Source organism: Drosophila ficusphila, unplaced genomic scaffold (assembly GCF_018152265.1).
Source record: "Drosophila ficusphila isolate 14025-0441.05 unplaced genomic scaffold, ASM1815226v1 contig_414, whole genome shotgun sequence".
NCBI lineage: Eukaryota > Metazoa > Arthropoda > Insecta > Diptera > Drosophilidae > Drosophila > Drosophila ficusphila.
This window is the reverse complement of record NW_025064328.1, coordinates 14,981,485-15,008,275: the sequence shown is the minus strand read 5'-3', so window position 1 is coordinate 15,008,275 and position 26,791 is coordinate 14,981,485. Positions and strand designations below refer to the sequence as shown.

Below are 26,791 nucleotides of genomic sequence, written 5' to 3'. Positions count from 1 at the left end.
CAAATCAGAAATGACTCTATAATCCAGTTAGGTGCGAGGCCTTACTTAATGAAAATAGTTTTAACTCCAGCTCTGAGTTATTCGAATATTTAAGTGAGCAACATATGTCTAAAGTATAGCGAAAACAAATAACGCAAGTTATTTCTGTTGGCAATCATCCTCAGATATTTATGCGAAACTTTACAAGACTCGCTCAAATCTGCAGTTGAAATTGTATCTTGCATCAAAGGAACTTTTGCTTTCATTTCAAGATTACTTTTTTCGAGTTTCGTGCCAAATTAAAAGCCAAACACTTGCCAACACACAAAACTCTTGCCAACACAACCGACAAAAAAACGAAAACTTTTCTTATCTTTGTTTTTTTTTCTGTTGTCATGCTGACGATGTAAACAATTTAATTCGCTTGTTGTTAATGATATTTCCTGATTGTTGTGCATGAACAATGCAATACGGTGTGGTAGTTTTGCATATTTTAATTCGGATGTTTACTCTCCGCCAGACACACACACCTGCGCAGATTCACTACTTATTTATACGTGTGTTTCTGGTTTGGTTTTTGTTTTGCTCAACTTGCTGACCGCTTTTTTTACGTTTTGGCTTAAACGTTTCGGCCGGCTGTCATGCGATGAAAGAGCTTTCAGGGCTCATGGTTTATGCGTCGCCACCCAGAAGCTCAGGTTTATAAGAGCCTACATATTCCATCATCATCATTATCGATTCGCCACCATCATGATCATCGTTGTCGGCCGCCCGAGAAACCTCCTTGATAAGTTGTTGCCGCCACGCAACCGATCCTCGATCCTCGATCTTTGATCCTCGACTCCCGACTCCCTACTCCCGAGTTCCGATCCCGGTGAAGAGGGACAACCCCCATATCGATCATCATTATAACCGTCATCATCGGCATCGTTGGGGAGCCAAAAAAAGGCTGCAAATGATCATGATCGATGCCAATGTTGGCAATAGGAGCACTCTGGCCCGAAGGCAAAACGGCGTCTGCGTTTGATTTGTTTGCTGCCGATGCCGCTGATTTTGCGCTGCTCCTGCTGCCACTGCCCATTAAAAGTACAATGACCAGGGGAAAATAACGTTATTAAGCCATCCGCAGGCACGAACAACAACAGAGGAGCCAAACCTACAAAAACTCTCGGAATCGGGATCAAAACAAAGAACCGAGAATTGGCCCAAAACACACACGCAATCCCAGGACTCTTTGAAATCAAGGAATACCCATCACCAATAACTTGGCCAAGGAATATATTAATGAGGAATAATTTACAAATTCAGAAAATAATTCTATTTTATAACAAAAACTTAACAGTAGCATGTCTTGACTCTAGAATTTTAGCATCACTTATATTATGCCTACACTTATATTATGATGGTCAATCCTAATCAAATATTTTAAGCTCTATTAAAAGGAATTTGACGGGTATCGCAAAGTCGTAACCCTATACGGAAAAAAAACATCTTTATTTTGTGGTTCAGGCACGATCGAAAGCGAACACGTTGGAGGTCCGTATTGCGTAAACAAAACACAGGAGCAGCAAAGCTCGGATCTTTGACTTTCCAATTCATCCTCGTTCCGATTTAGGTTTTATTCTTTTCTGGCCTAACTGTTTATCACATGAAAGGTCCGGCTAATTGGCTCGGGTATTGCGTTTTGAGTTGGGTTCAAGTTTTAGAGCATTTGATTAGGGCACTCAGCGGGGTCAAAAAAATCTAATTAGTTTAATTGGTGATTATTTTATTTATGCTTAGTAAAGATAATTTACGAGAACTTAAGAATTTGGCTATCAGCTGCACAACCCTGTGAGACTTTATGCTGTGAAGAGTAGTTTTTAACCATGTTTCCTGGATTTTTTTGCGGTTTGGGTCTGGCTTTCTTGCGAAAATTTTCTGGTTTTTTCCTGGTAACTTGGCGAATAGCGTTTTTACAAAGAAAGCAAAGGTAACGATAAACATCACATCCCCACTCAAAAAGGAAAACTATGCTTTACGATAAAGACAACGTAAAATAGTCAAAATTGGTTAAAAACAATAATTTTCAGTTTTGAATGGCAACCGATTGGAAATGTTATCACGAGCTCAACGAGGTATTAGATTCATGTTTTTGACCATTGTTTGCCTTTTGATGATAAAAATAGTGATTTTTTAAGCACGAAAATTAGGATGTTGCCATTTAACCAAAACATAGTACATTTCCAGAGGTTTTTCTGGCAGTTTTGAATGCCAGTCGATTGGAAATGTTATTATGGGCTTAACGAGGTATTCATGTTTCAAGTTTCATGTTTCGTTCATGTTTCTGTAAAGTGACTTTTTGGAAAAAAAAAAAATAATAACTTCTAATGATGGTTTTTTACTCGGCCAAAAAATGTACAATTCCATACATTTTAACTTTTTATACGAACTCAACAAGGTATTATATTCCAAACTTAAAATATTTTTTTATCTAGCTCAAAAAAAGAACGGATAGATATTAAATTTCACAAAGTTTTGCTCACCTTTACTATTTATTTAAAATCACTACGCGCCCTTTAAAGTTTTCCCCTGCGAAAAGTTGTGCAGTCAACTCGATTTCCATTGAATTTCCAGTTTGGTAATTGCAGGCAGTCAACTGCGAAACGGCTAAATTGGTTACCCTTATGTCGCTTTGTCTCTGGCTTAAAATTGATTGAAATTATCAGCTTTGGTTTTTGGCATGCCAGTGTCTCTGTCTCCCTTACATCCTGCCACGCCCCCTGCCGCCCGTCGCCTGCCGCCCCTTGGCTCTCGGTCTCAGTGTGTGCAACATTAAATGGGTTAAACGAGGCAATGTGTCGTCGTTGTCGACATTTGCCAAAAAGGCTTACGCTTGTTACTTAATTGGATTTGGTTTAAGCTACAAAATTACAGCCAACATTGCTCACAATAACAATAAAGTTGTAGTTAAATTGCTCCCGTTCATGTGGCCAGTGGAGACGAGAGTGTGTAATGAAATGATTGCCCCGAATCTCTGGCAGTTGCGCTTATCGCAGTCACACAGACCCATAGATTTTCTGGCCATGAAGCCTGTCACAAATCCGGCAAAAAGCGCCTCGAAACTGCACATTGTAATTAGCCCTGGCAGCAAACGTATCTCCGAAATGCCAAAAATTAAACGCTTCGGCAGCACGAAACAATGCCAGTGAAATGCGGGAATATTTTAGGATAATTATCAGTCAAGAGCATTCGATTCGGCAAATAAAATGGCAAGAGCTGTTTGACAAATCGCTTTAAAGGATAGTTACAGATAAATTGAATAAACAAACGACAAGCAGCGTTAAGCATATCTAATACTTCAATTGGGCCAACAAGGATTACATTATCTGATTTTAAAATGTGTTTAAATATACTTTCCACCTTTCTTTTTATTTAAATTGTGCATAATTCCGTTAAAATGAATATCCAAAGAATCTTAAAAACAGAACTTAAAACCTAAGCTTCATAAGTCCCATTAGAAATTACATCCCCATCACAATTCAAGTCAGACAACATTGTGGTGAAATGAACAAATGATTTACTAGAAATATCTTAATCAACCAGCGTTCCCACTCAACCAGCCAACAAGCCACTAATGAAATGATGAATTCTGCAATAAATGCAGACTAAAAGGCCAACCTCAGACTGCTGAGGTCGGAGAACTGCCAAGTGCCTTCTTGGTTAATGGCTCCTGTTCTTTCGAACAGGAATACTTGATTCCCGGAATGCTTGCCATTCAAACGGCAAAACTAATGCCGCTTGAAGCGAGCTGGAAATTTTTGACATGCCTTTTACATTTCCAACAAGGATCTCCTTCGACTCCTGACTTCCGCGGCAAACGCAAGAGTTTCGGGTCGACCTCCTTTCTGGCAGCATGTTGGCAACTCGGCCGTCAGTCTGTCATATTCCTAAGTCTTATAAAATATATTCACATTCTGCGCATATATATTGTGTGTGTTTCTAACTGGGCTCCATTCCACCCATTGTTTTGTGCGTTTTTGGTCGGTTGTTTTTGTTTTTCCTCGCTGTGGCAACATATTTCACTGCATAATTTCTTAGCTGATGTGACTGCTGCCCTCTCCCCCTCCCCCTTTCCCGCTTGCCCGCTTTCCCTCTTCCCTCGCAACGCATGCAAATGACAACAGCAACATCACGAGCGGCAAAAACAGGCAACACTAAAAAAGTTGACAAGGGGCAAGCCGCAACAAACGTCTAACTGACAGTTGTCGTTGGGTCCCACTATCTATAGCTCGTTCAAGAGGGTATATCGGGTATTGTTAAAGTGAAACAGCTCATAGTTAATGGAGTGACTAAAGGCTTCCTAAGATTACTTACTGCCACTTGAAATATTATCAAAGCTTTGCTTAAAAGAAGTTTTAAAGAAGTGGCTCCATATTTTACCTTTTACGAAGTTTATATTTCATTACTAATTAATATATCAACCCTAGTTATTCTAAAACAAACCGATCTACTACTCTAATTATCTTTTGATAATTTCACTTCACCTCAACCTTAAGAAATCATTTCCATATCAATTAATGACATACTTCCCACATTATTGCCTATAGGATACAAAATAGTCGCGCTGCCTGGAAAACATTTCGCCCGGCAACCATTTTTTCTGCTCTGTGCTTGGCTTGTTATCATTTTTTAATAACATTGTTGCGCACAGCGGTAAAATTTGCATAAAACACACAGCGGGCGACTGGCGACTGGCGACGGGACAGGAAATAGGGATCCGTGGGGACACCGGCGACGGCGGACAACATGTGGTATGAGTAATTTCTGGCTTAAGCACAAGACAACCAGCGTGCTTTATGATTGCGCGCGCGTGTGTGTGTGTGTGTGTGCGTGTGTGTGGGTGAGGGAATGACGCGATGGAATAAAACAATTTTCATACAAATTCCGTGCATTTGCATAAATTTCATGCACTCCGGACGTGGCGATGTCGTCATTTTCATTTTCATCTACTTAGCAAAGTGCGCTGACTCTTTCGATGGAGAGGGGCGGGGAGGGGCGGGGCGGTGGATCGGCAGGTGGGCGTGGCTGATGAAGGCATCGGAGCATGACATTTAAACCGACGCGTGCGGGGTATCTGTGGCCCATTTCCAGGACATCCTCTTTCACACGCCTGTAAAAGTTTGCGGCACAACTTTTTTGTCGCTTTGGCAATAATCATAAAATTTCACTGCATATGAAACAAAAAACCATAAAAGCGGTACAAAAAGGAGCAAAAGAAACGTGATTGCAGCATAAAAGCGTCATTTACATGCCGTTGTAGTTGTCGCTGCACTTGCATCACTCGTCCTGCCATCCTGCCATTCTGCCATCGTGGCAGCCGAGTATCCTGGTGTCCTGACGCCCTGAGTCCTGCCAACGTCGTCCTGGTCCGTTTGCGCATGCGTCGCAAACTTTTCCGTTTGCCATTTGCCGCCTCAATAGTTCCCAGTGTTTCCCGCCCCGCCCCACGGCTTTATTGAGGTTTTGTTTAAGCTTTTAGCGTAGTTTCCATTTTTTGGAGAAATTTTCGGGGGTTGCAGGGGAACGGCGCTACCCATTCCATTCCATTTGGCCAAAAAAAAAAGTTTTTTCGGTTCTGTGTTTGGCCGGCAGCATTTTTGCAATTAGGCAACTGTTCTATACGAGTACATTTCTTTTTTACTTCTCTTTTAGTTTGCCAAATGCAATGGAACTTTTCATTTTCGGCCACAGTTGCAGAGTTTTCATTGCTAACAGCATTCGGCACACACAGAGGGACAGAAATTGGTGCGTAATTGAGACCGAATGTAAAGAGGACTTTCGGAGGCCATAACAGCCTTTTGAGGTGGTTTTTTATGTGGAACATTTGAAGAGAAATATTTATTAAATTACGAGTATGAGTCGGAGCTCGCATGGGTAAAATTATTAAAATGGAAATGCCGATTTTTTCATGTATATTCCAGACGAATATTTCGATTCATGATGGCTTCAAGAGAAAAATTTTTTCGTAACAAATAATTTTGGAAATCGTCATTCTCGGCAACGGAATTGTAGGCTATACCAAATAGCTTTTATTGTAGTTTGGTTTCAGTTTGCTCAGTTTGAATGCCTTAAAGACTTGACTGCCTCCAACTCGGTTAGAAAATCATCCTTTACCCTCGCCCACCTGCAGATCGACTTATACGAACTCGTATCTGCCCGTGTAATCTATTTGCTTGTTGAACTTGTGTTTGGCACTTCATTCCATTTAACGCAAAGCAAGCGGAAGCCTCATCAATATGATGGTCGTGTCGCATTATCAAGCGTATTTATTTGGCAAACAGCAAGATGTAAGCACAACACGACGTCGGCAAGCCCGGGCATAAAGATAAACTAAGACGCTCTTATCGCCGCAGATGAAAGCAAGAAAAATGGCAAAGGAATTGCGGTGGACACACACACACAGAAACACGGTAGCGTACACACACGGACTCACAGGATGTGGACTTTGGGATACAAAAATATTGCCCACGTTGACAGCTTAACGTACATAATTAATGTGACAATCTAAGGGAATGCGTGTATCCGTGTGTGCGGACATTAATATATGGGCATTGGGCCAGATAAACATGTTGCCAAAACGATCGGCCCGCTCGCAGTTTCACACAAATGACGAGGCCGACATTAATTACGGGACGGCTGCCTTCTGGCCAGGCTCGGCTAAAACCGCCAACTCATTAAAGGAGCTCGCAACTTGGCGCAGCCAACTGGGCGTATGCGTGACGCGTGCTAAATAAATTGAGAGACAAACAACAGACATTAAAAGTTTTTATTGTCCAAATGCGTTCCCACTAAAGGCAAAGGCACACTCGTAGATGTGCACATCCGCATTCGGGGCGGCCCGGCATCCTCGGCAACAAAAAGCATTAAATTACTTTATAATCCGTTTATAGCTCTGCCCGGAAGTGGTCCAGACACAAGCGTACAAACAGCCAAACAGGCAAACAGGCCCACAAACAAACACTGGCAAACACTCACGAACCGCCCCCTGGGAGGGCAGCTCAACAGCATAATCAAATCAAAGATTACGTTGAAACATTGAAATTACGTCTAGAGCAGAAAGCACTTATAGTCACAGGCACCACCACACACAAGCCGCTCACACGGACACGGGACACAAGGACATGCGCTGGCTCTTCTTCATGTCCTTGCTGGTCGAAATTAAATTGTTTTTCCGCCTGCACTCCCAACTTTTTGATACTCCCGATGGCTTTGGGCTGAGGTCGTGCAGCAATGTGTAGGATCGTATAGAGCTAAATATAATAAGTCTTTTGAAATCAATTTTAATCATTCATCAATTAAGTATTGAGTGAAGTTCTTTCATACATTAATGAACTATGTAATTTGTTTTTAAGGTAAAAGATCAGAAATATTAAACAAAGTTTTGATTTACCCTTTTTTACTTTGCTTTCAACTAGAAATTACTGAACTATCATCAATGCACAAACTTTTTCGAAAGCAAATTTCATTAAAGAAGAATTAATTGATTTTCGATTAGTTTTTAGCACCCCTTAGTGTACGTAAATTTGTTTAATTACTTTTCACATAACACAAAACAGTTGGTATTAACAGCTAAACACTTTTGTTGGTCGTTTAATTTAGTGTTATAGTTGCTTTTAATTGAATAGTTGCATAATTGAATTGCTTGTTAACAGCACCATTACTATTCAACTAGTTTATTTATTAAATATTATTAATTTTAATAACCGCCCATATTAGCTCAAACCATTCTATTAATCTTGATCTTAAATCGCTTCTGCGGGCGACAATTATGGAAATTAATTGCTTGTTATAAGCCTAATGAAACGTTTGCTACCCATTACCACTCGAGCATTTCGCCACCGAAAACCGACAACCGAAAACCGAAAAATTCACAGTGCAACATGAGGCGCCGCTCGGTTGCCGCACAAACAATTACAAACACAAAGCGAGAGGCTGTACAACTTTGACCCTGGGAAACGTAAACAGCAAGAACTACAGAACTATGGAGCGCAAAAAATGGAAACCGGGGGAAGACCGTAATAACTTTGCTTCATTCATGCACACAAGGTGATTCATGTCCGCAGGACTCGGCCTGCGCACTCTCTCTTTCGCCCGCCCCGCCGTCCGGCAGCCCCGCTCCGCTCTCTTCTGGCGAAAACCTGGCAACCCTGCAGAGCGCAAGTTTCGGAGCCAAAAGCCATGGCTTTTATCAGTTGGCTCGCTGACTTTGTCCTGTGAACTTCGTCGCGCTGAGAGTGCTGCGAAGTCCCGTTACTTCGCTATTGGTGTGAGTGCTACGTGTTTTGCGCGCGTGTGTGTGCGTCCGCGTGAGGGCGCCAAGTTTTTCGGTGAGACTTTAACCACCAGTAAACAACAGCAGAGCAGAAGCATTCGCAAAAAGAAAAAAACAGATAAAAAGGGAAAGGACAATACAGCCTGCGGTCAGAGGAACCGCAATCAAAAATTGTAAACAAACTGTGGAAGCCGAGGAAAGTCAACAAGGGAAGACGACGCCGCCAAGTAGGCAACGATTTCGCTGCTGGCCAAGATGGAAATGGACGTTAATCGCCCGACCGGCCGCCATGGCAACCTAATGACCATATCCGCCCGCTGCTCCAATAACAATGCGGAAGGCGGGGCAGCCAGCACGGCGGCAGGGGAGGAGGCGCCTCCCAGCGGCTGCTGCGGCATCCTGGGCCGCCTCCTCTGTGTGAGCCGCCACAAGGCGACGCAATCGGTGGCGGGCAGCGACCCCATCTCGCAGCTCCAGCTGCAGCGCAAGGGAGCCGTCTCAACGACAGGACGCCGGAGGACGCCGCAGGAAGTCTACTTCGAGAGCCGCGGCAAGTCCTGCAAGAAGCTATTGAAATTCAATGGTAATTCGAACAAGGTGAGTGGCAATGCGGGGAATTTCAATTGGTTTATCCCAACAAAAGAATCTGTGATTCCACGAGATGCGCATGAAATCCTAGCTCGCGAATCTCTTGCATTCACTCGGGTTGAAGTGGAATAATCAAGGCTTATTCCGGAATCGATTTTGGGAGGGTCTTAGCTTGAAAGTATTTGGTTTGGAAGAGTGCTGAAAGATGAATAAACTTTTCTAAGACAACCCATTCGCCAGAATAAGTTGGTACAAGCTGCCACCACTTTAGATCTCTACAGAAAAGCATAATAAGATAATTAATTTCTAGTTTGACCCAGTGCAGCAGGAATGCCTTGCGAAGCCCTTCTCGTACAGTAAGACACCTTAAAAGAGAATCCCAATGCTTATCGCATAATGGAACAATTCCCCTTTTGAGCACACTGCAAACAATCCTAAAAGTGCATAAATTTTACAGTCTCCTGGCTACATTGTCATCCATTGCGAGGCAAAGACCCCAAAGCCGAAGCGCTGGCGCCAAAGTGCCATGAGCCATGAGCCACGAGCCACTCAAGCGTAAGGTAGCCAATACCCATGGGTCCCTCTACCCCCCCGCCATACACCCCTCCGCTCAAAAACGATACACGTGTGTGTGTGTGTGGGCCTTTGTTATAAATTTTGGAAAATTTGTAGCCAAAGCTGTGGAGTGAAGTTCGCTCGATTGCTACCGGTTTGTTTGGCTTTGGCCTAGGTAAAAGGCAGCGGGAAAAACGGTGGAAAGTGGAACGGGGAATGGGGGAGGGGGTAGGGGGTAGGGGGTAGGGGGAAGGGGTTGCGAAAACAGGGCCAACACACACAGTTGTGCGAGTGTGCTTAGGCCACTTTGCATATAAATCATTTGGCATTGTGGCCAGAGCGCAATGCGCTTATGAAATATTTCGTTTGTTTAATGTGCCAAAGGACAACATTCCGTTTTCGTTTCACGGACCGTGGCTGCCGAACAGGACCCTCTTCCCGCCCGATCTCTGCAAATTCCCACTAATTAAAAACGTGCAAAAGAAAAGCCAATCAAACAATTCGATGCACAACAATGGCTGTGTGCTGCTTCTATTTCAAAAACCAGCAAGGAGGGGTTCAATTAAGCCATAGCACTGGAAATATAAAAATTCACTTGAACTGATAACTTATCTTTCGATCGAGATAATTAAAGGTTTGTCTTGCCTTAATTTTATCTAATTTTATCAGGGGAAACCTTTCAAAGGCAATATTTTGAACGATTAACAACACTCCGTTTTCATCTGTTAGAGTCCTTTTTGATTTCCGAATTTGTTCTTCCCCATTTTCTTTCTCTGCACGAGAGTGTGGAAATCGAATGCACATTCGGCACACACACACACACACACTCACACCACAATCTGCTGGGCATCACGCACTGAAGCGCAAGCAACAGGATGAATTTGTTAAACAACACGAACACGAAGGATCTGCAGGACCTCCAAGATTGGGCAGGGGCCAGCGGGTGCATGCGAGAGCGAGAAGTGAAAAATGAAAAACCCATTCGCCCTATCAAGTGACATCATCAATTTCAGTCTATTTTGCACACAGTCGACTTGTGGCTCTGCTCGTCCTGCTCCCGGAACTCCTGGCAGTGCAACAATGCCAAAGGACATTAACACCAATCCGTTGACAACGAGTCCAGGGGAGCGATGGAGACGTTCCGGGGCTCCCGCTCCCGAAGAATTCAATTCGAAAAGCTTTACTCGGTCATTGAATCAACCGCTTTGAGCAGCAGGACCAGAGCGCCCAGCTCGGCTCCTTTGATGGACAATCTGATTACCCCCGGTTCCGCACCAAAGGGTAGTTTGCACTCCGCCCCCGCATCGATTTTATAATGAAGCGATTGCTTAGGTAAAACAAAAACTGTTTGTGTGCGGAATAAATTGTGTTCGGTTGCAACCACCCAAAAACGGAACGGAAAACCAACCCCCGGACGAATGTACATATTTTTACGGATAATGTTGCAAGTGAAATCTGTCGAACGAAGTTTACCCTCTTAACCGAATGCGATAATGCTGTAGGATATATTTACATTAACAACCGAGTTCGTGGGGGAAGGTGTCTTCGAAGTCAGGCAATCGCGGGGCATATGCGAATTAAAATTGAAGCGATCAAGTTAGGGAATGATGTATGGTACCCCTGTATGTATCACCCCTTTATCTGACTGGCAACAATGGCTAATGCAATATCCTCCATCTCTTAATCCGCACATTTAGTTTTAATCACCCCGCCTTTGTGCTCCATAATTAGCTTCACATCCACAAAGGCCAATGCAATCAAGGACCCAAGCAACTCAAAGAGCGGGAAGAGTATTATGAAAAAATGAACGACCTCTTCAGGCAAGGCGGAAGTGACTAGCCACTGGCCCGCCCCTTCCAGCCCATTTCCCGCCCCCTCCGAATGTCCTTGTAAGCTGCTGCCTGTCTGTGAGCATCGTTACGTTACGTGTGTGTGTGTGTGTGTGCGGCGTGTGGTGTGTGTGCATACATATGCATAAAAAAGGAAGAAAATGCCATCAACATTGCAACGTTGTAATTGCCAACAGGCAATGAAGGGCCACAGCCAAAAGCAGGAGGCGTAAGGGGGCGTGGCGGGGAAAGCGCAGCAAACTGCCAACTGCCACATGTCCTGCCAGCACAGATCCAACGGAAAAAAAGGACCCTTCGCCTGGTCACTCACTGCTACCGAGGGTTACTCGTAAAATTCCGAATTAACAACAAAATTCAAAAAGATTCTGATAGTTAAATTCAAGACTGAAAGTAATAATTATTTTCAAAGAAGATTCGTTTAATAATACAACTTAAATTGATATCTACGAGTATACCAAATTTTTTTTTTAATTGCTGTAAACAAATTATTGCTAATCAAGTATCTAACCAAAATAAAAACAATGTTAGTTCCAGTCAGCAAGTCAAAGCAGTTTAAATAAGGGGTTATTTTAAACCATTTACCATTTACCATTTAAACTGGGTCGTGAATTTTAGGAACCCTCCCCTCGAAAAATGTGTGCGTTGGGCCGATTGGGCTGTGCGACATTTTTAGCACACGGCTAATGTGTTTTGGCTGGCGCTGATGCTGCACCAGCTCGTCGCTCTCAGTTTTCGAGCAGGATGCAGGGATCGGAAGGCAGGATTCGGGATGCGGGGAATGGGGAGAAGGGAATGGGGAGTGGAGAACGGAGAGGGGATAACGAGGGCTTTGCGGTCCTCTCCAACTGCACTTCCCGGACTGACTGATGAGCTGGCCGGCTGAGTGACGCCTCTGGTTTCGTTGTTTGCCGATTTGGCCAGCCCCAACTATTCATTATAACCAGGCCTGATTATGTCCTTCCCAAAAGTTAAGCAGGCCAAGTCAATTTGGGAGTGTATTTATCTAACTGGCGAACTGGCGGGCACTGACGGGCGGAGAAGCCGGAAAGTTAAATGTGGGATCTGTATAAAATAAAAAGTCATAAAACTGAACCGTTAATCCAAGTAGTTGAAACGCAGACCCTTTTTTTCCCAGCCAGATGAAGCGGTTCGGCTGCCTTTATTTGGCCGAGAGCTTCCCTTCCTCCTCGCGTTTCCTTCGCTTCCTTCGCTGGCGATGACGATGACAAGGGTGCTTTGCCGCCTCACTGACTAAATAAAATTGGAATTTATTATCATGATTTGTAGCAAGAAGCGACGGAGGCGCCTCCTTCTTTGCCAAGAGACAGCGGCGAATGGCGGGCATGAAAAATTATTAGGGTTTTCCCGCAAGCTGCTAAGGCGATTTGCTGCTATTCAAGCTGATGCAGCTGGCCACGGGCCGTATGCGCGATTTTGCTGACTGGTCCCCGCTCCTTTGTGGCAAGTGGCAAGTGGCGAGTGGCGAGTGGTAAGTGGGAGGTGGTAGGCGACTGCCACTGGCACTGCCACTGGCACTGCCAGCTTAAAGCTATCAATGAGCAACTGAGTGGCAGGTTTTCTAATTGCGTCGACTGCAACGTGGTCAGCAGGATTTATGGGGCTGTGGACTTTAAAGTATCTTCAAGCTAAGGTATTTGTTTCAAATAAAATTGTCATGTTTGCCCAGTGCAAAGCAATAGCTCGGGGCCACAAATTCTCCGAAACTGCACCATCATATTGCCAAATTAAAATCTTTCATCAATCGCAAAGCCAGTGCCACCGGTCCAAAAACTTGTAGTTAAGTCCTGGCTTACATTTTCAGTCGAATCTGGGCAAATACCTTCGAGTCGGCAGCCATCATTGTTAAGCTTCCTTCGGGAGCTTACCTGCCCGGCATTTCTTGTTTAAGCCACAGAGTGCTGTCATTTTGCAGTTTGTAGCTCCGAACTACAAGTACAGGAGGAAACGGGAATGGAAAATTCATGGCTACATATATTTGTGGCTGTCAATGTTTTCTCTGGAATTTTTTCATCCCCATGCCGTATTCAAAACGTGGAGCTGAGCGGAGCGGGATAAGCCAAAGTTGGAGAGGAAAGCGCTGCCAAGGAATGCGAAGTGCAGCCCACGCAATTTCATTTCACCTGTCAGCTCAATGCTGCCAAGTGAAAAGTAAAACAGGAACGCAGGCCCTGCAGTCGCCTACTTATTTCCCCGTACCGTACACACTCGCATAAAACAAAATGTTTCCTTTTCACTTTCGCAAGGCCAAAGTTTCGGTAGCTAAGCTGTCGGGTTTTTGGTGTCTGCTCTGCTGTGACAAATTGCGTTAATGCCACGTTAAGCTGCCGGCAAGCCGGCAAGTTGGGGCTAAAAAGCTGCTCGACCTTCTCCACTTTGGGCCCTCTATCTCGCTCCTCGGCTCAGCTGCAGTTAATTATTGTTGCATCTATTTAGCCCACCTGTCAGGCCCTGAAAAGTATGCTCTACCTTCGGGCCGAGCTCAGTTCTGATGCCAAATGAAAAGACCGAAATGTAGGGCTATGGAATTCAAGAGTTCGGTCGGTACAAGTGCATATCGACTTTATCCCCGTGGCATTATTCCACTTGGCACACAGCTGCCGCTTGATTAGCCCCGAAAGAAACAATTTCCCTGGCATGTGCCACATGTGCCGTCAACAATATTTTGGCTCTGGCCTGCAGACCACATCAGCCATATTGGGCCACCCACAAGGAGGAGAGCAAGGGGCGAATTAAAAAGACATTTGAGCCAAGAACTAAATGAATTCGGTCCTTTGGCAAGACAGCCCCTCAATTTCCTTGCGCATCGGTTTAATTCAATTTATTGTCTCCGCTCGTGTGAGCGAGGGCTAATTCAATGAGTGGGCAACGAAGTAGGTTAAAATTTCATGGGCTCCAGAGGGTATCGGCTTTAAAACGCACTCCAGCATCGGTACAGCCCCGGCAAAAGGCTTCGGCGGGGCTGAGGGGGTGGAGCCTCTGGCGAATTTTGACGGCTGAGGGCCGGAGTCACTTGCAGGACCCCCAGCCTTAGTCCTTCGAGGCACGCGAAAGGCCCGCGTGGGACGCGCGATATTTGATGGATGGCATCGCATCGGCGATATGCTAACGTGCTGGCAGCGAACAGAATGCCAGTGCGAGTGCCAGCCAAGGACACCGGGAAGCCAGGACAGCCAGGACAACCAGGACAGCCTTTGATGTCGAGCACTCACATCACAGCACCTCGAATCGCACAATGGGACAACTGGGTCGCAGACAATGGGATCGGGCGTTTGGGCTGGCGGCACACAATGATAGGGGCTTTCAAGTTTGTGATTGGAAATTGTTTGCACTTTCTGTGAGTCGCAGGGATCCCCTTCTATTGAACCCTTCCGCGAACTCAGAACCATTTAAAAACAAATTCAAAGAAGGCAAGTCTTTGAATTCCAAGGTATCAGTTCATAAATTTAAATCCTTATTTTATTTTCTTAGTTTAAAATAAAATGCGCAAGGAGAGGTACATTTTACCTCAAGTTAAAAATCATATCTCACGATCTAAATACTGTCTGCAAGGGAACGACCGTAATAAAGACATTAAGTACAATATTAAATTGTTTATTTACTTTCAACATAAAAAGTCCTATAAATTATGGGATGCCACCTTTGATATACTTTACCCCACTCCGGAACGGAAATTCTAGCCGAGCAATGGGTTAATGCCTGGAGAGAAAGACAATATCTCGGCCTTTAAAACAGTCTCGAATAAAATTCTATTTTATGTCAGCCATGCTCGGGAAATGAAGCACAAGACTAGCAGCAAGGGGGAGGTAATCGGTAGGGGCTACCCGGTTTTTATGTGCCGCCATATAAATTCGGTTTGCCGGGGACTCCTCGGATCCGAGTACTTGAGGCTCCGCATTACGTTTATGGCTGCCTAAATTAAACACAAGAAGCCAGCCAAAGACGGCAAAGACGCCAAAGTGGCAGCGCAAGGCAGTCAGTCTCAGTCAGTTGGCCCTCAGGGACGAGGGGAAATCCGAGGAAAAGGACCCGAGAGCTGGGGAAATTGCTACAAGTTGCTTTATTTTATGCGCATATTTGCGCATATTACTCATACGCCCGGCTGGCATACATCTTCATTTAAAGCGAACGTCTTTAGCCCCGACGAGCCTCGCCTCGCAGCGGGTCCAAGTCGTATACTTTTATTTTATTAAATTTTCATTTCATTTCGTCTGTCAGGCATTGGCGTACATTACACGCTCAACATGTTGCATGCCCCGGCAGAAGTTTCCCAATCCGAGAGCATTTCCCGCCGCTTTAAGATGATGCGATTGCCAACGGGGGGCTGGAGCTGAATCCTCAACAGGCGCTGTCGCTCATTAAAAATAACTGGGAGAAGCATTTCCTCGCTGATTCGTTGATTGCCAATGAAAAGCGCAGATGTGGGAGATTTATAGGCTCGAGGGGGCGGGGACGGTGGCTCCACGCTCGCTCGACCTGATTTATGGGCCTCCGTATGAATGGCAAAGTGAATAAACGGGGCTCTCCGCTCAAATCCTCGAGGATATCGGGCTCAAAGCTGTTTCCGATTCCCCGTGGGCAAGGTCGTGACCCGGCCACCCAGTCCGCCCCATTGAGTGCCGCACAAATGGGTTATTGATGAGCTATTCTGCTCGGTGACTTGGCAATGTGGCAGAGTTTTGAGCCCGCCTTTCGGGCCCAGTCGGTGAATTGAAGCGTGACCGGGACCTCTGCCCCTAATGAGACAATCCTGCTTTGTATTAGGCATGCCTCGGCAGGACCCTGAGCTGCCACCTCTGACTCTCCTTAATCGGGCACAGGACACAGGACTCCGGCAAACTTCTAAGCCGGAGTATCAGGCCAAAAGTCGTCCTATCAGCCGCTTTTGCTGCCACTTTTGCTGCCACTTTTGCGCTGAGCACTTGCATAACTTCGCTTGCAATTGCCTGGCAGCTGCGAAAGCGGCAGCTAAAATTTCATTAGCGCTCAACTTTAAAATTGTGGCACATGCGTGGCTGTCGCTCTTATCCTTCCCCAGGACCCCCGTACCCCACCTCCTACTTGGGCTTCCCCTGCTCCACGATGTCTCCGCTGATGTCGCACTTGTCACATAAATGTGCTTAATCTTTTACACCGGAGAACCCCATCCAAGAGGAGCTGACAGTGTGTGCTCCGCTGCGAACTCGAGCGAAATCTGGCTGCCTGAGGATTCAGCAACTTTTGTGATGCCGAATCGCTGTAAAATTTATGAAAATTAAATTTAATGCGTTTCTGCTGAGGTAGGAAGTGGAATTGATTTCGACGAGAAAGTTCTTCTTTCCTGCTAGCAGATAAAGATATCTTTAAAAGATGAGTTTTGTTGGGGAAAGGCATAAATGTTTTTCTGAGAAGCTTTCAACATTATTTCAACTCAGTTGTAATGCGATAATGTATTTTTTTAAGGATTTAAGACTCAGCTTCAAGGAGTGTAAATTGATTTAAAAAGTGTGATTCAGAACGATTCAAAATTACTTTCCAGGTATTTAAAATAATTTAAGAATCGCAAACCCATTTCCCTCGCAGAAATCCCCTAATAAATGACGTCACTTACATGGATGAACTAAAAGCAATATCTATATTTCCGCTTGCATTAACCCGGCAACTCTGGCAGTGGCAATAGTTCTCCGCCGCTTCCTTCCACAAAGTTTGCCGGCATTTATCGCCCATGGTGCAGGCGACTGGAGGATTGGAGTGGATTCTGGATGCTAGTTTCTGGATGCCGGAGTCCCATTTCCCATCACCCCATCACCCATTTCCATGCCCCTCGAGCTGCGCGTGTAAGCGGGACTTGTCTAACATATCAAATTTGTAGCTACGCATATCCTTGTGCGACTCAACATGTCAACTAGCGCCGAGGACGAAACTTTTAGCAGCCACTGCCTCGTGTAGTTTGGCAAAGAACTTTAATTTGAGCATTACTTGCGACGCCGCAAGGACTCGCAGGGAAACTTTGTCATATATAAGTTTACACCAAGTTGCGGCTACGAGAAGGTGGCGGAGTCTCTCGCCTCTTTAAGTTGCTCGTAATACAACTCATTAAATTTAGAAAATACTGGCGGGCAAAGTTTCGCGGAGGGCCCATCCGTTGACATCTACATTTGCACAGCAGCCAGCCATAAACTTGGCCAAGACGGAGAAGGCCAAGGCAGCGGGCCGCCAGCGGCGATTCCTAACCCGGAAATTTAAGTTCTCCTTTGCAGTTTAATTGCAGCGGATGTCGGCGTGTAAATTATTTTGTCTGCCTGCCGCAGCGCTGGCCTCATTTTCTCTGCTAATGAGCAACTTATTAAAACTTTTGCCAGCCCATCCGCCTACCACTCACCTCCCAGCCAGGAACCAGGATCCAGCATCCAGGATCCAGCATCCAGGACTCAGGACAAAAGGATGCGGATAGTGGAGCGCGTGAGGCGAATAATGAAACACAAACAGAAATAACTGATACAATTGGCTCTGGCAATTGAAAACAAAGCCGTCGCCGGAGTCGAAGCCAACAGATAAGTTTTACAATCAGCCAAAAAACTCATTTACGCTCTCGGAAGGCAAAGAAATGAATCGAAGGAAAACTCCAATTTCCCCGAACTCAATGGAATGCTTTTCCGTACACGTAAGAATGGCGTAAAGAACTCGGGGCGGGTTTTCCAAAGCGTACTTTTCAGCGGATGAAACAAAAGCCTCTGCTTAAAGGTAGGAAGGGGAAAATTTCTCAAATATGACCGACCAGCGGAATGTTTGTAAATAATTAAAGCCGAGTGTACGTGGATTCTAGTACTTCTATTTTGTATTGGGATCTTTAAGGTCTGAGATAATAAAGATCTTGAAAGGTAACTCATCTGTTTCTCTAGCTGAAAAGTGTTTTAAATTTCCACTAACGCATTTCAAGCTCTGCAATTATTCGAAGAATAATAACCTGTATAAAATACTTTTATCTGGAAACTGGTGAACTGTGTGTGAATACGTGTAATCTCTCGGAAAGCCTTCTTTGGTCCCACTCCCAAGCTCCCTGCTCAGCGGAAAACTTGGTCTACCCTTCCTCGTCAGAAGTGTTCATAAAAATCTTCGAGGAGCCTTCAAGTGGCGTTGCGTGCAAGGAAGGATGAGTGGCTGGGTGGATGGATGGTTGGATGGATGGTTGGATGGATGAATGGTGAGAAGCATCAAGATGGGTGGACTGGTGGGGGTCTCCTCAAGTGCTTAGACAATCGTGTTGAAGCTTTGATTTTCGAGCTTATGCTGGATTTGGTGGCAGAAGTCTGCGACTGGCTCTCCGCCGGCTGCTTTTCCACTTTCCCGCATCCGCAGTATGCTTATGAGGGCGGGTAATTAAGTTAAAGTGCCCAGAGATATACATGCGCCCCCTCCATTGCGAATAGAAGAACCATTTGCCTAAGTAATGCCTGAGTCGATGACAGACCGACGGACCAACAGCCTGACTGACTGACTGAATGACTGGTAAAAGTGTTGAAATGTCTGCGGCAGCACTTAATTAATTAATGTCGAGCCAAGCGAACGGGCGAGCCAAATGAGAAAAGTTTCTGTGCTCGGGGATCAGGATGCTGAGGGTTCCTGGGGGTACTGAATTCCTGGGTCCCAAGTACCCAAGTACGAGTCTCAGGAAACTTGGCAGCTATTTGTTAAGTTGCAGCCGTTCAATATTTGTCACCGAACTCATTAAGCAAATTAATAGACAAAGTTGCCAATTGCTGACAATGGAGGTTGCCCTCGGCGCTGGGTATTGCCGTTTGCCATTTTATTTACCGAACCGAGCTGAGAAGCCAACTCGGAATAGGGTCGCCGTGGACCTGTGGTGGCAATAAAATGGCACGCAATAAAAAACCCAAAGTCAACAAACAATTCCATGGGAGTCGCGCGGGGTCCCCGGCGCAGAAATCGATTATAGACGCCTCAAGGAGGAGTTCTCTGCGAACCGACGACCCAGTCTTGGCCACGTTTTCGATTTCGCCATTCGGCACTCGCCACCTGATGCCCGTTTGGTCTGCTCTGGTCTGGTTTGGTTTGGTTTGATTTGGTCCACCCCAATTGCCCCACCCCGCATCCCATTTATCTGGTCTCCTCTGCGAAATTGCCAACGTTGCAGCTCAAAAGCGGAAGTGATTTTCCAGCGTGTACGTGTCAGCTCTCTCTCTTTCTCCCCAAGAGTGTGTGCGTGGGTGGCCGAGGTTGTTGGTGTTGGGAGAAAGCAGTTACTTCGAAATTAAAGTACGCTCTGTGACATAAATTACAAAAATAAATTATATTAAGTACCTACATTTCGTGATATTCAAACATGGAACCTTGAAGTGAATGCCATTAAGTTCAGAGAACATAACCTTTGCAGGACCTCTAAAATATTTAATTCTTTTCGATTCTTTTTTTGATGAACAAATGTTAAATTTTTATTTTTCTGTTGAGCTGATTAGCCGCCTCGAAAGTGTACAAAATAATATTTATGTCGTACGGGTTACTCCAGTGACTCCTTTCCCAAAAGTGACTTCTGGGCCACCACTAGCGAGTCCTTGCCGCATAAACCCCACAACCAATATGTGTGCTCAGCTCGGAGAAGCAAAGGAGCAAAAGAGGCAAAGGGGGCGCGGTGGCAGTGAAGGATTTTATGACCCTTGATAGTGGCAAGCGATTTGTTGCGTGCATCGGTGGCTGCCGTTGCATTTTCAATTTCGCAGCGCGCACTCTTGGCATCTTTGAATAATGCAAAGGCAATCGGGGTCGGAGGAGTCGAGGAGCCATCGCAGCCCATCAGTATCTCCACCTGTCGACGCAAAGCTTATTTTGGCAGCTTATTAGGCAGTCGTTCCGGTGAGTTTCGCTGGTTTTATTTTCCATGCTCCATGCCCATGATTTCCAAACACGGGCAGCAGTTCGAGGGAAGCCAATCGCGTCATGTGGGGCGAGCTGACAAATACGCAGCACGTGCTCTGGTTTTGGCCCAGAAGGGCAGTTTGTGGTTCCGGATTGATGTGTCATCTGTGCAGCCACAGCAGCTTGATTTTTGAACACAAATCCTGATTTTCGTCATCCAATTATGCGCGATAGCGTGTCAAATATGCTTTTAATTAGAAAAAACAACTGGCAGAATGGAATTGGAATTTTAAACAGATGTCTGAATTTAAGCAGATGATTATTTCGGAGTAGAGAAACAGTAGGATTTAAACTCACTATACAAAATCTACAAATCTTTACCATCCTTGTAATGATCAATAAACAGTTTTTACTGCTTCCATCCATTTATTGGTTAAATGACTTTAAATGACCGCCAGGTATTTACCAGGAGCACTTTCACGCAGCCATAGCCTTGCGAAAGCGTTCAATACTCATTAACGTTAAAGGGGATTTCCATTTCCAGCTTAATGTGCCGTGGCCGGGCTTTTCACTTCCATTCAACTCTCAATCGCATCGAGCATTCTCATTGTTTTCGCTCAGCCGGAGCTGAGCATAAATAAAACGTAAATGGATGCATTTTTAAGTGCCCCAGCGATGCATTAATTTTAAACAATTTACCTGCCTGCCGAGCGCCCCGAACCGAGTTTCGAGGCATGTGCGAAATTGTGTTTTAAAGTCGGATGGCGAACAAAGGCGATGCCGGAAACGGGAAAAAGCTGGGCCCCCGGGGCGAGTATCCTTGTGGCTCCTGCTGCTGCTGCAGCCAGCCGCCACTTCAATTTCAAAAGCACCAGCTCCCGGTTGCCGGTTATGTTCCGTGTCCTGCGGTGGCCGTTGGCCGCTGGCCTTTCCCTCTTCCCCGCTTCACCCACTTTGGCTCCAGATTTGCTTTTCCTCCTTTTTGTTGCACGCTTTGCTGAAGTTTTCTTTCGAGTTGCCAGCGTGATTTTCCCTTTCCGGAAGCGCAGGAGCCTTTAAGCCAAGTTCAATGTTTGATTAGCCCGCTGCCGCTCTCAGTTCTCTCTGCCTGTGATCCTGTGAGGCGGCTGCTTATTAAGCATACGCCTCGTTGTGTGCAAATATTTGAAATGTCTGGCATTTAGCGACTGTGAAATGTATTAATTATAAAAGAGCCGCGTGCATTGACCGCAGAAACCGCACACAAAATCGGTAAATGAAATTGAAGCCGAGCGGAGGTCTGGCATTTTGGCAATGATAAACTAACTGACGAATTTCATTTATGGCCACTGTTGGCCAAGTGCGGTTGCCAGCGGCGAAAATGTCAGTTCGATATGGAAATGAAAAATGAAAATGGAATGGATAAAGCAGAAGCAGCCCAATCAACAGGGAAGTATGTTTAAAAACGACGAGTGGGCGAAATAAAAGTAAATTATTAAAATCCGAAAGCACACACGACTGTAGCCAGGCTCTGCTGTGCTGGAAAATAGTGCGCTATAAAAACGTCGAAAGCAATTTCATGTTAATTTTATGCCAATTTAATTTGACCAAATTAAGCGAAAGCGTGTTTAACAATAATTGCCCACTTAATGATAAACACTCGCATTGGACTTGATTAAGGTGCAGTTCCGTGGAAACCGAATCGGATTCCAAATCCTGGCTAAACAATCTGCTCGATTTTAATTACGATTTTCAATTAAAGTGCGACACAGAAAACCAATTTGCAATTGGCTCCGATGGAACGAAGGACCCACACGGAAAAAAAGGTTTTAAAGTCAATCAAAAACCAATACTTGATGACCTTCGAAAAAGACAAAAACAAATATAGTTTATGAGTTAAGTTACTAATACAAACATTATTTAAAAGCAAAAGCAATGCTCAAACTAATTCAAAGCTAGAAATGTTAAAAGTGGGAATAAAATCTCTTTTTCTCCCAGTGCACTCACCTTCCGTTTCATCTTTTCTGCCCTTCCAGATATTGCTGTATCCCGAGGAGGGCTGGGCGCGCACGGCCTCGTCCAGCTACTGGACCATCACGCCCTGCTTCTGGCAGCCCAATCGCTGCCGCATCGTCGAGTGCTCCGGAACCCAGCGGCGGGCGACGAAGGCGCGGATGCTGCCGCTGGAGCAGCAGGGCTCCCTCCTGATTGCCGGACACTTTCGCCGGACAGCGGGCACGGGCGCAGGAGGCGCCTCCTCGCCGGCGGGGGCGGGGCACCGGGTTTCCGTTCGGTGGCTGCCACGCCCACTCCGGCGACGCCTGCCAACCACAATGGCGCATCTGCAGTCCGGACGGGCTCAATGGGGTGCGACAAGTCGCCGCCGGCGTGGAACGACGAGTTCAAGCTGTATCTGACGTCGAACATTTCGATGGAGGACTACAACATGGGCTACTGCCTCACGGGATTCGTGGAGCGCCGCTGCCAGGTGACCAACACCTTCCAGATGACCCACTTCGCGGTCATCAAGCGCCAGTGGCCACCGTCGCCGTCCAACCTGGGCAACTCCTAAGGCCCCAGAACCCCAATTTTGTATTGTGATCCGATCTTTTGTTCCGAGTTGGAAACGAAATGAAATTATGCACAGGTCTCTTGCTGTTTACACTATCAGAAACTGTGGGGAATTGGTACCAGTGGTATTTCCTTTTGGATAAAATTCAGGTTTGCCGTATGCTACAATAAATAAATTCTAAATTCAAAAAGTTTCCCATTCGATTTCTTGCGCTTTTGAAAGTGAAAACGGAAAGAGACCCAGTAGATACCAATTAAGTTGCTAGCATTTAAGTAGAGCCAAATGTTTGTTGTGCAATCTCGAATTAAAATCAAAAATAAATTTTGAAAAATCTATAGGAAATGTAACATAATTTGCGAGGGCCTCAGAATCCGATAGCCACTAGATCGTAAGTCTTCGAAAAACTAATGACTCAAAGGATCTTTAAGGAAGTACTGCATTTGCCCTTACTTACGAAAATTCTCTGCATGTTTAGGGCGTAAATTGTAATGTTAACTAAATGTGCAACAAGAACCGAGAAAAACGCAAGTTAGGAAACCAAAACAAAAACTTTACGTGTGCTTTCAGTGTTGTGTAATATGAAAAACGGAAACAAACCGGAAAAAATAAGCGAAAAAACGAAATACTAGTAACTGTTAAATGCTAAATGAAACTAAACCGCTTTGCCAACTCTCACAAACACACACGCCAATACACACAGGCACCCACTCACACACTCACACACTTGCACACTTAAGCTTGGGCAGCTACTTAATGCTTCAAAAAAGTGCAACAAATTGAAACTTGTGCTTGTCGAAGCATGTGATTGTGAGTGCTCCACTATAAGCTGCTATAGTATATTTACGAGAGTGTGTGCGTGCGAGCGAGACGCTGTGTGTGTGAGCCGGCACTCCTTTCTGCAACATACAACTATGTACTTTAACGGCCATGTTTGCGAAACCTATTGCCTTTAAGCTTTAAAATATAAGCACAACTCAACGTCAGGCGAACAAGTCAACAGCTTAAGGCGATGGCCAGAGGCACTAAGCAGCAGTTTGATAACAAGTGCACATTTAAATTAATTATTTAATGACCTGTTTTGGGGGAGACAAACATGTTTTTGAGTAAAACGGGGTGCTTTAGACCAATTTCAACCCAAATTGGCTTATCTTTAGCGGGAGACACACTGCATCTCAAGCTTAGGTCTCTATTCCTTGAATATCTGTGTTTAAAAGTTTAAGAACTGCTGAATAGTGTCCTTAGCTATTTAGACTAGTCCAAGAAGTTTGCCAACTCTACGCTAATCTAAGAAACTATGTCCTAAAATCTCTCTATCTCTCTCTCTCACCAACTCACCTACTCATGCTACGGCTCTGTCCCACTCATTCACTCACTTTGAGCATGATACGCAACGTATATCAACAATTCGTCCAATAATTGGAGACTTTAGGCGCCACAAATTGCCAAGTGTCAAATTGGCAAGGCCGGAGCTCCAATTGCCAAAAACCCTAAGTGTTAAAAAACAATGAAACCAAAACGTAAAGAAAACCAAAGCTAAGTCAGAACTCAACGTAGCCTAAGTTAAGATAGTTTAAAAATCAATATTTACAAGCTAGAATATGAATCTATATATCTATATATTTGTGTGTAGGCTGAACCTTTTTGCGTATATATCGGTGTATTTATATATCTATATTGCGATTACGTATACAATAACATTTTTGCTGTAGTTCGCATAGCTCGCTTTTAGGCGCTTTTACACGCAAGCGAATAAGGCCGGAAACCTCTTGAATCTCTCATTTGCTTCAGACAGATCTCCCCTGCCAGTTTACTCCTAAACTAATTGATATTTAAGTATCAGGTACCTGCCAGAATCAACAACAACAACCAAATAAACAAAAGTAACATGAATATACATACACAAATATTTATTAAGCAATTATGTCTGTGCAAATATTGGTGTCCATTTTAATTAGACGAAAATAAAAACTCGGAAAAAGCGAATTATTTTTTAGAAAACACTCTCAAACGAAAGAATTCTACCCACACACACGCAAATCGATGTCGTCTCCCCGAATTGTATAAATGTTTATTAGTGTGAGATTCTTGCTCTCTGTGTGTAGCAAACATTTCTGCGCCTATGCTTAAAAAAACAAACAAAAGACACGAGTCCCCAGCTTCAAGCTGCATGTCCAACACCTAAAAACAAATCTAACAAAAACACGCATGAGCTTTTTTGTAGATCTATTTAAACATTTTTAAATAGCCAACACAAGTCAACGTATAAACCCCGTGCTGCGTGAGCATTGGGAAATAATTAATGTTAAGCTTCTATGGATTTAAGCGATGTAAGCGAGCATAATTAGTCTAAAACAGAGATAAGCTAAACTGGTAGAAAAAGCGGAAAACAAAACAAACAGCAAATCAGATGGAAATGCGAATGAAAATATTAATCGAAATCAAACACGTTGATGTTAATGCGAATGCATAAATCAAAAGCAAAAAATGCGAATTCAGCCGGTAATGAAAATAAATACCCCAAAGGTCGGCAGTATGCAATTGAAAATGAGAAATCAAAACATTGAAAATAAAGAAAGAAAGCAGATAAAAATGATTTTTGTGGGAATCTAGTGGGTGTAAAGAGGGTGTTGACAGTGGTAAGTGCTGGATAAAGGGATTTACAATTATCACAATAATATTTTAAGTATTGGGCGTGATTATTTACTGGCTTTATATAATACAAATACAAAAATACATTAAAAGTCTGGGTAGGTTATTTAGTTTCAAGGTTGGGCAAAAGAAAAACCTTCCCTTTTTTTTTGCCAATTATTTTCCCCATCGAATAGATGAACCCCGGCCTAAAAGTAAAAACTTTAATTTGTCTTTATGTGCATATTCAATCATTTAACTCGGCACCCAGCAATCTTCCATGGAGCCCCTGGCAATTCGGCGGGGAATCAAAGCAAGATCTAACCCCTGAAGTGCGCCACGCCATTAACTTCTATCATTGTGCGAGTCTCACGCTTCAGTTTTGTTTCGCTTGCTCCGGGCAAGGACGAAGCAGGAAGGACGAGTGGGCACTTCAGCCCGCCTGAAAATGCACCTGCAACTCCTGTGCCTCCTCCGCTGCCTCCGATGCGCCGGCGGCATAAATCGCGCCCTCAGTTTCAACTTTCAACAAAGATGTAAGCCAAGTTAATTGCTTTTTGTTGCCTTTTTTCCAGCTCACTTTTGCCAGGCTGCCGTTTCTGTTGCCTCTGCAATGTCAACAATGAAACTAACGTCAGGCAGGTTCGCCCCGTTCGCCCTAAACACCCCACCTTTCGGACCCCAGGACCCCAGGACCTCAGGATGATGCTGTTGTTCTTGCTGCTCCGGTGCTTATTTGAACAGCTCTTCACAAACAAGAACTTGGCAACATGGAAGCATTTACGAGCGCATTTCGCGCAACCATTTCGTTGCCTTGGCAGACAAACGGCTCAGCACTCGGCGCTCCTGTCACAGGACATGGCCTAAACCTTGAGCACCGAAGGGCTAAAAATCCAGTGCCGGAGTCAAGCAAAGCCGAGGCGAGTAAGGAAATGAAAGCGGTAAATTCTGAAGAGGCACGAAATGTATATTTTCACTAATATACCAGAGCAGTAAAGTGCTGCAAAAACTAAAATTATTTGCACTGTCATTAGGGCCTAGGTTTAACTAGAAACAACACATAATTTAGTTGGTTGCATAAGATATGTCTTAATATTGTTAGATTTAGTAAATCAGTAACAGTAAGAAGAAATTATTTGAGGTTCTGGTTTCTTCCAGAAATCTTTTACGAGGCGAAAAACAACTTCCTTGAGCTGCTTCTTCCCCACGAATTTATGCCCAGAGCCACAGGCCACTATTATTAATGATAAATAACAGTGAGTCTTGAAGGGACAAAGCAAAATTGGAAGATTTTCGCTTGCGTCCTCAATCAATTTACAATTCATGGTGTAAGCCCAGAAAAAGCCGTCGCTAGAAATCGAAATCAGTCGTCTGTGAATATTGCAAAATGAGCTTCCGCCTTTTGCCTTGGCTCCCAACTTCCGGCAACAATTTCCGTTTCCTCATTACCTTATT

At 44.5% G+C, this 26,791-nt stretch overlaps 1 protein-coding gene across 1 annotated transcript; it reads left to right on the top strand.

Moving 5' to 3' along the window:
* The first annotated feature begins 8,225 nt into the window (after positions 1-8,225).
* Positions 8,226-25,286, top strand: LOC108090981. The gene is given in 3 exon segments (XM_017189936.2): positions 8,226-8,890; positions 22,173-22,398; positions 22,401-25,286. Coding segments are annotated over 3 exon segments (876 nt in total). The 5' UTR covers positions 8,226-8,548; the 3' UTR covers positions 22,709-25,286.
* Positions 25,287-26,791: the final 1,505 nt, after the last annotated feature.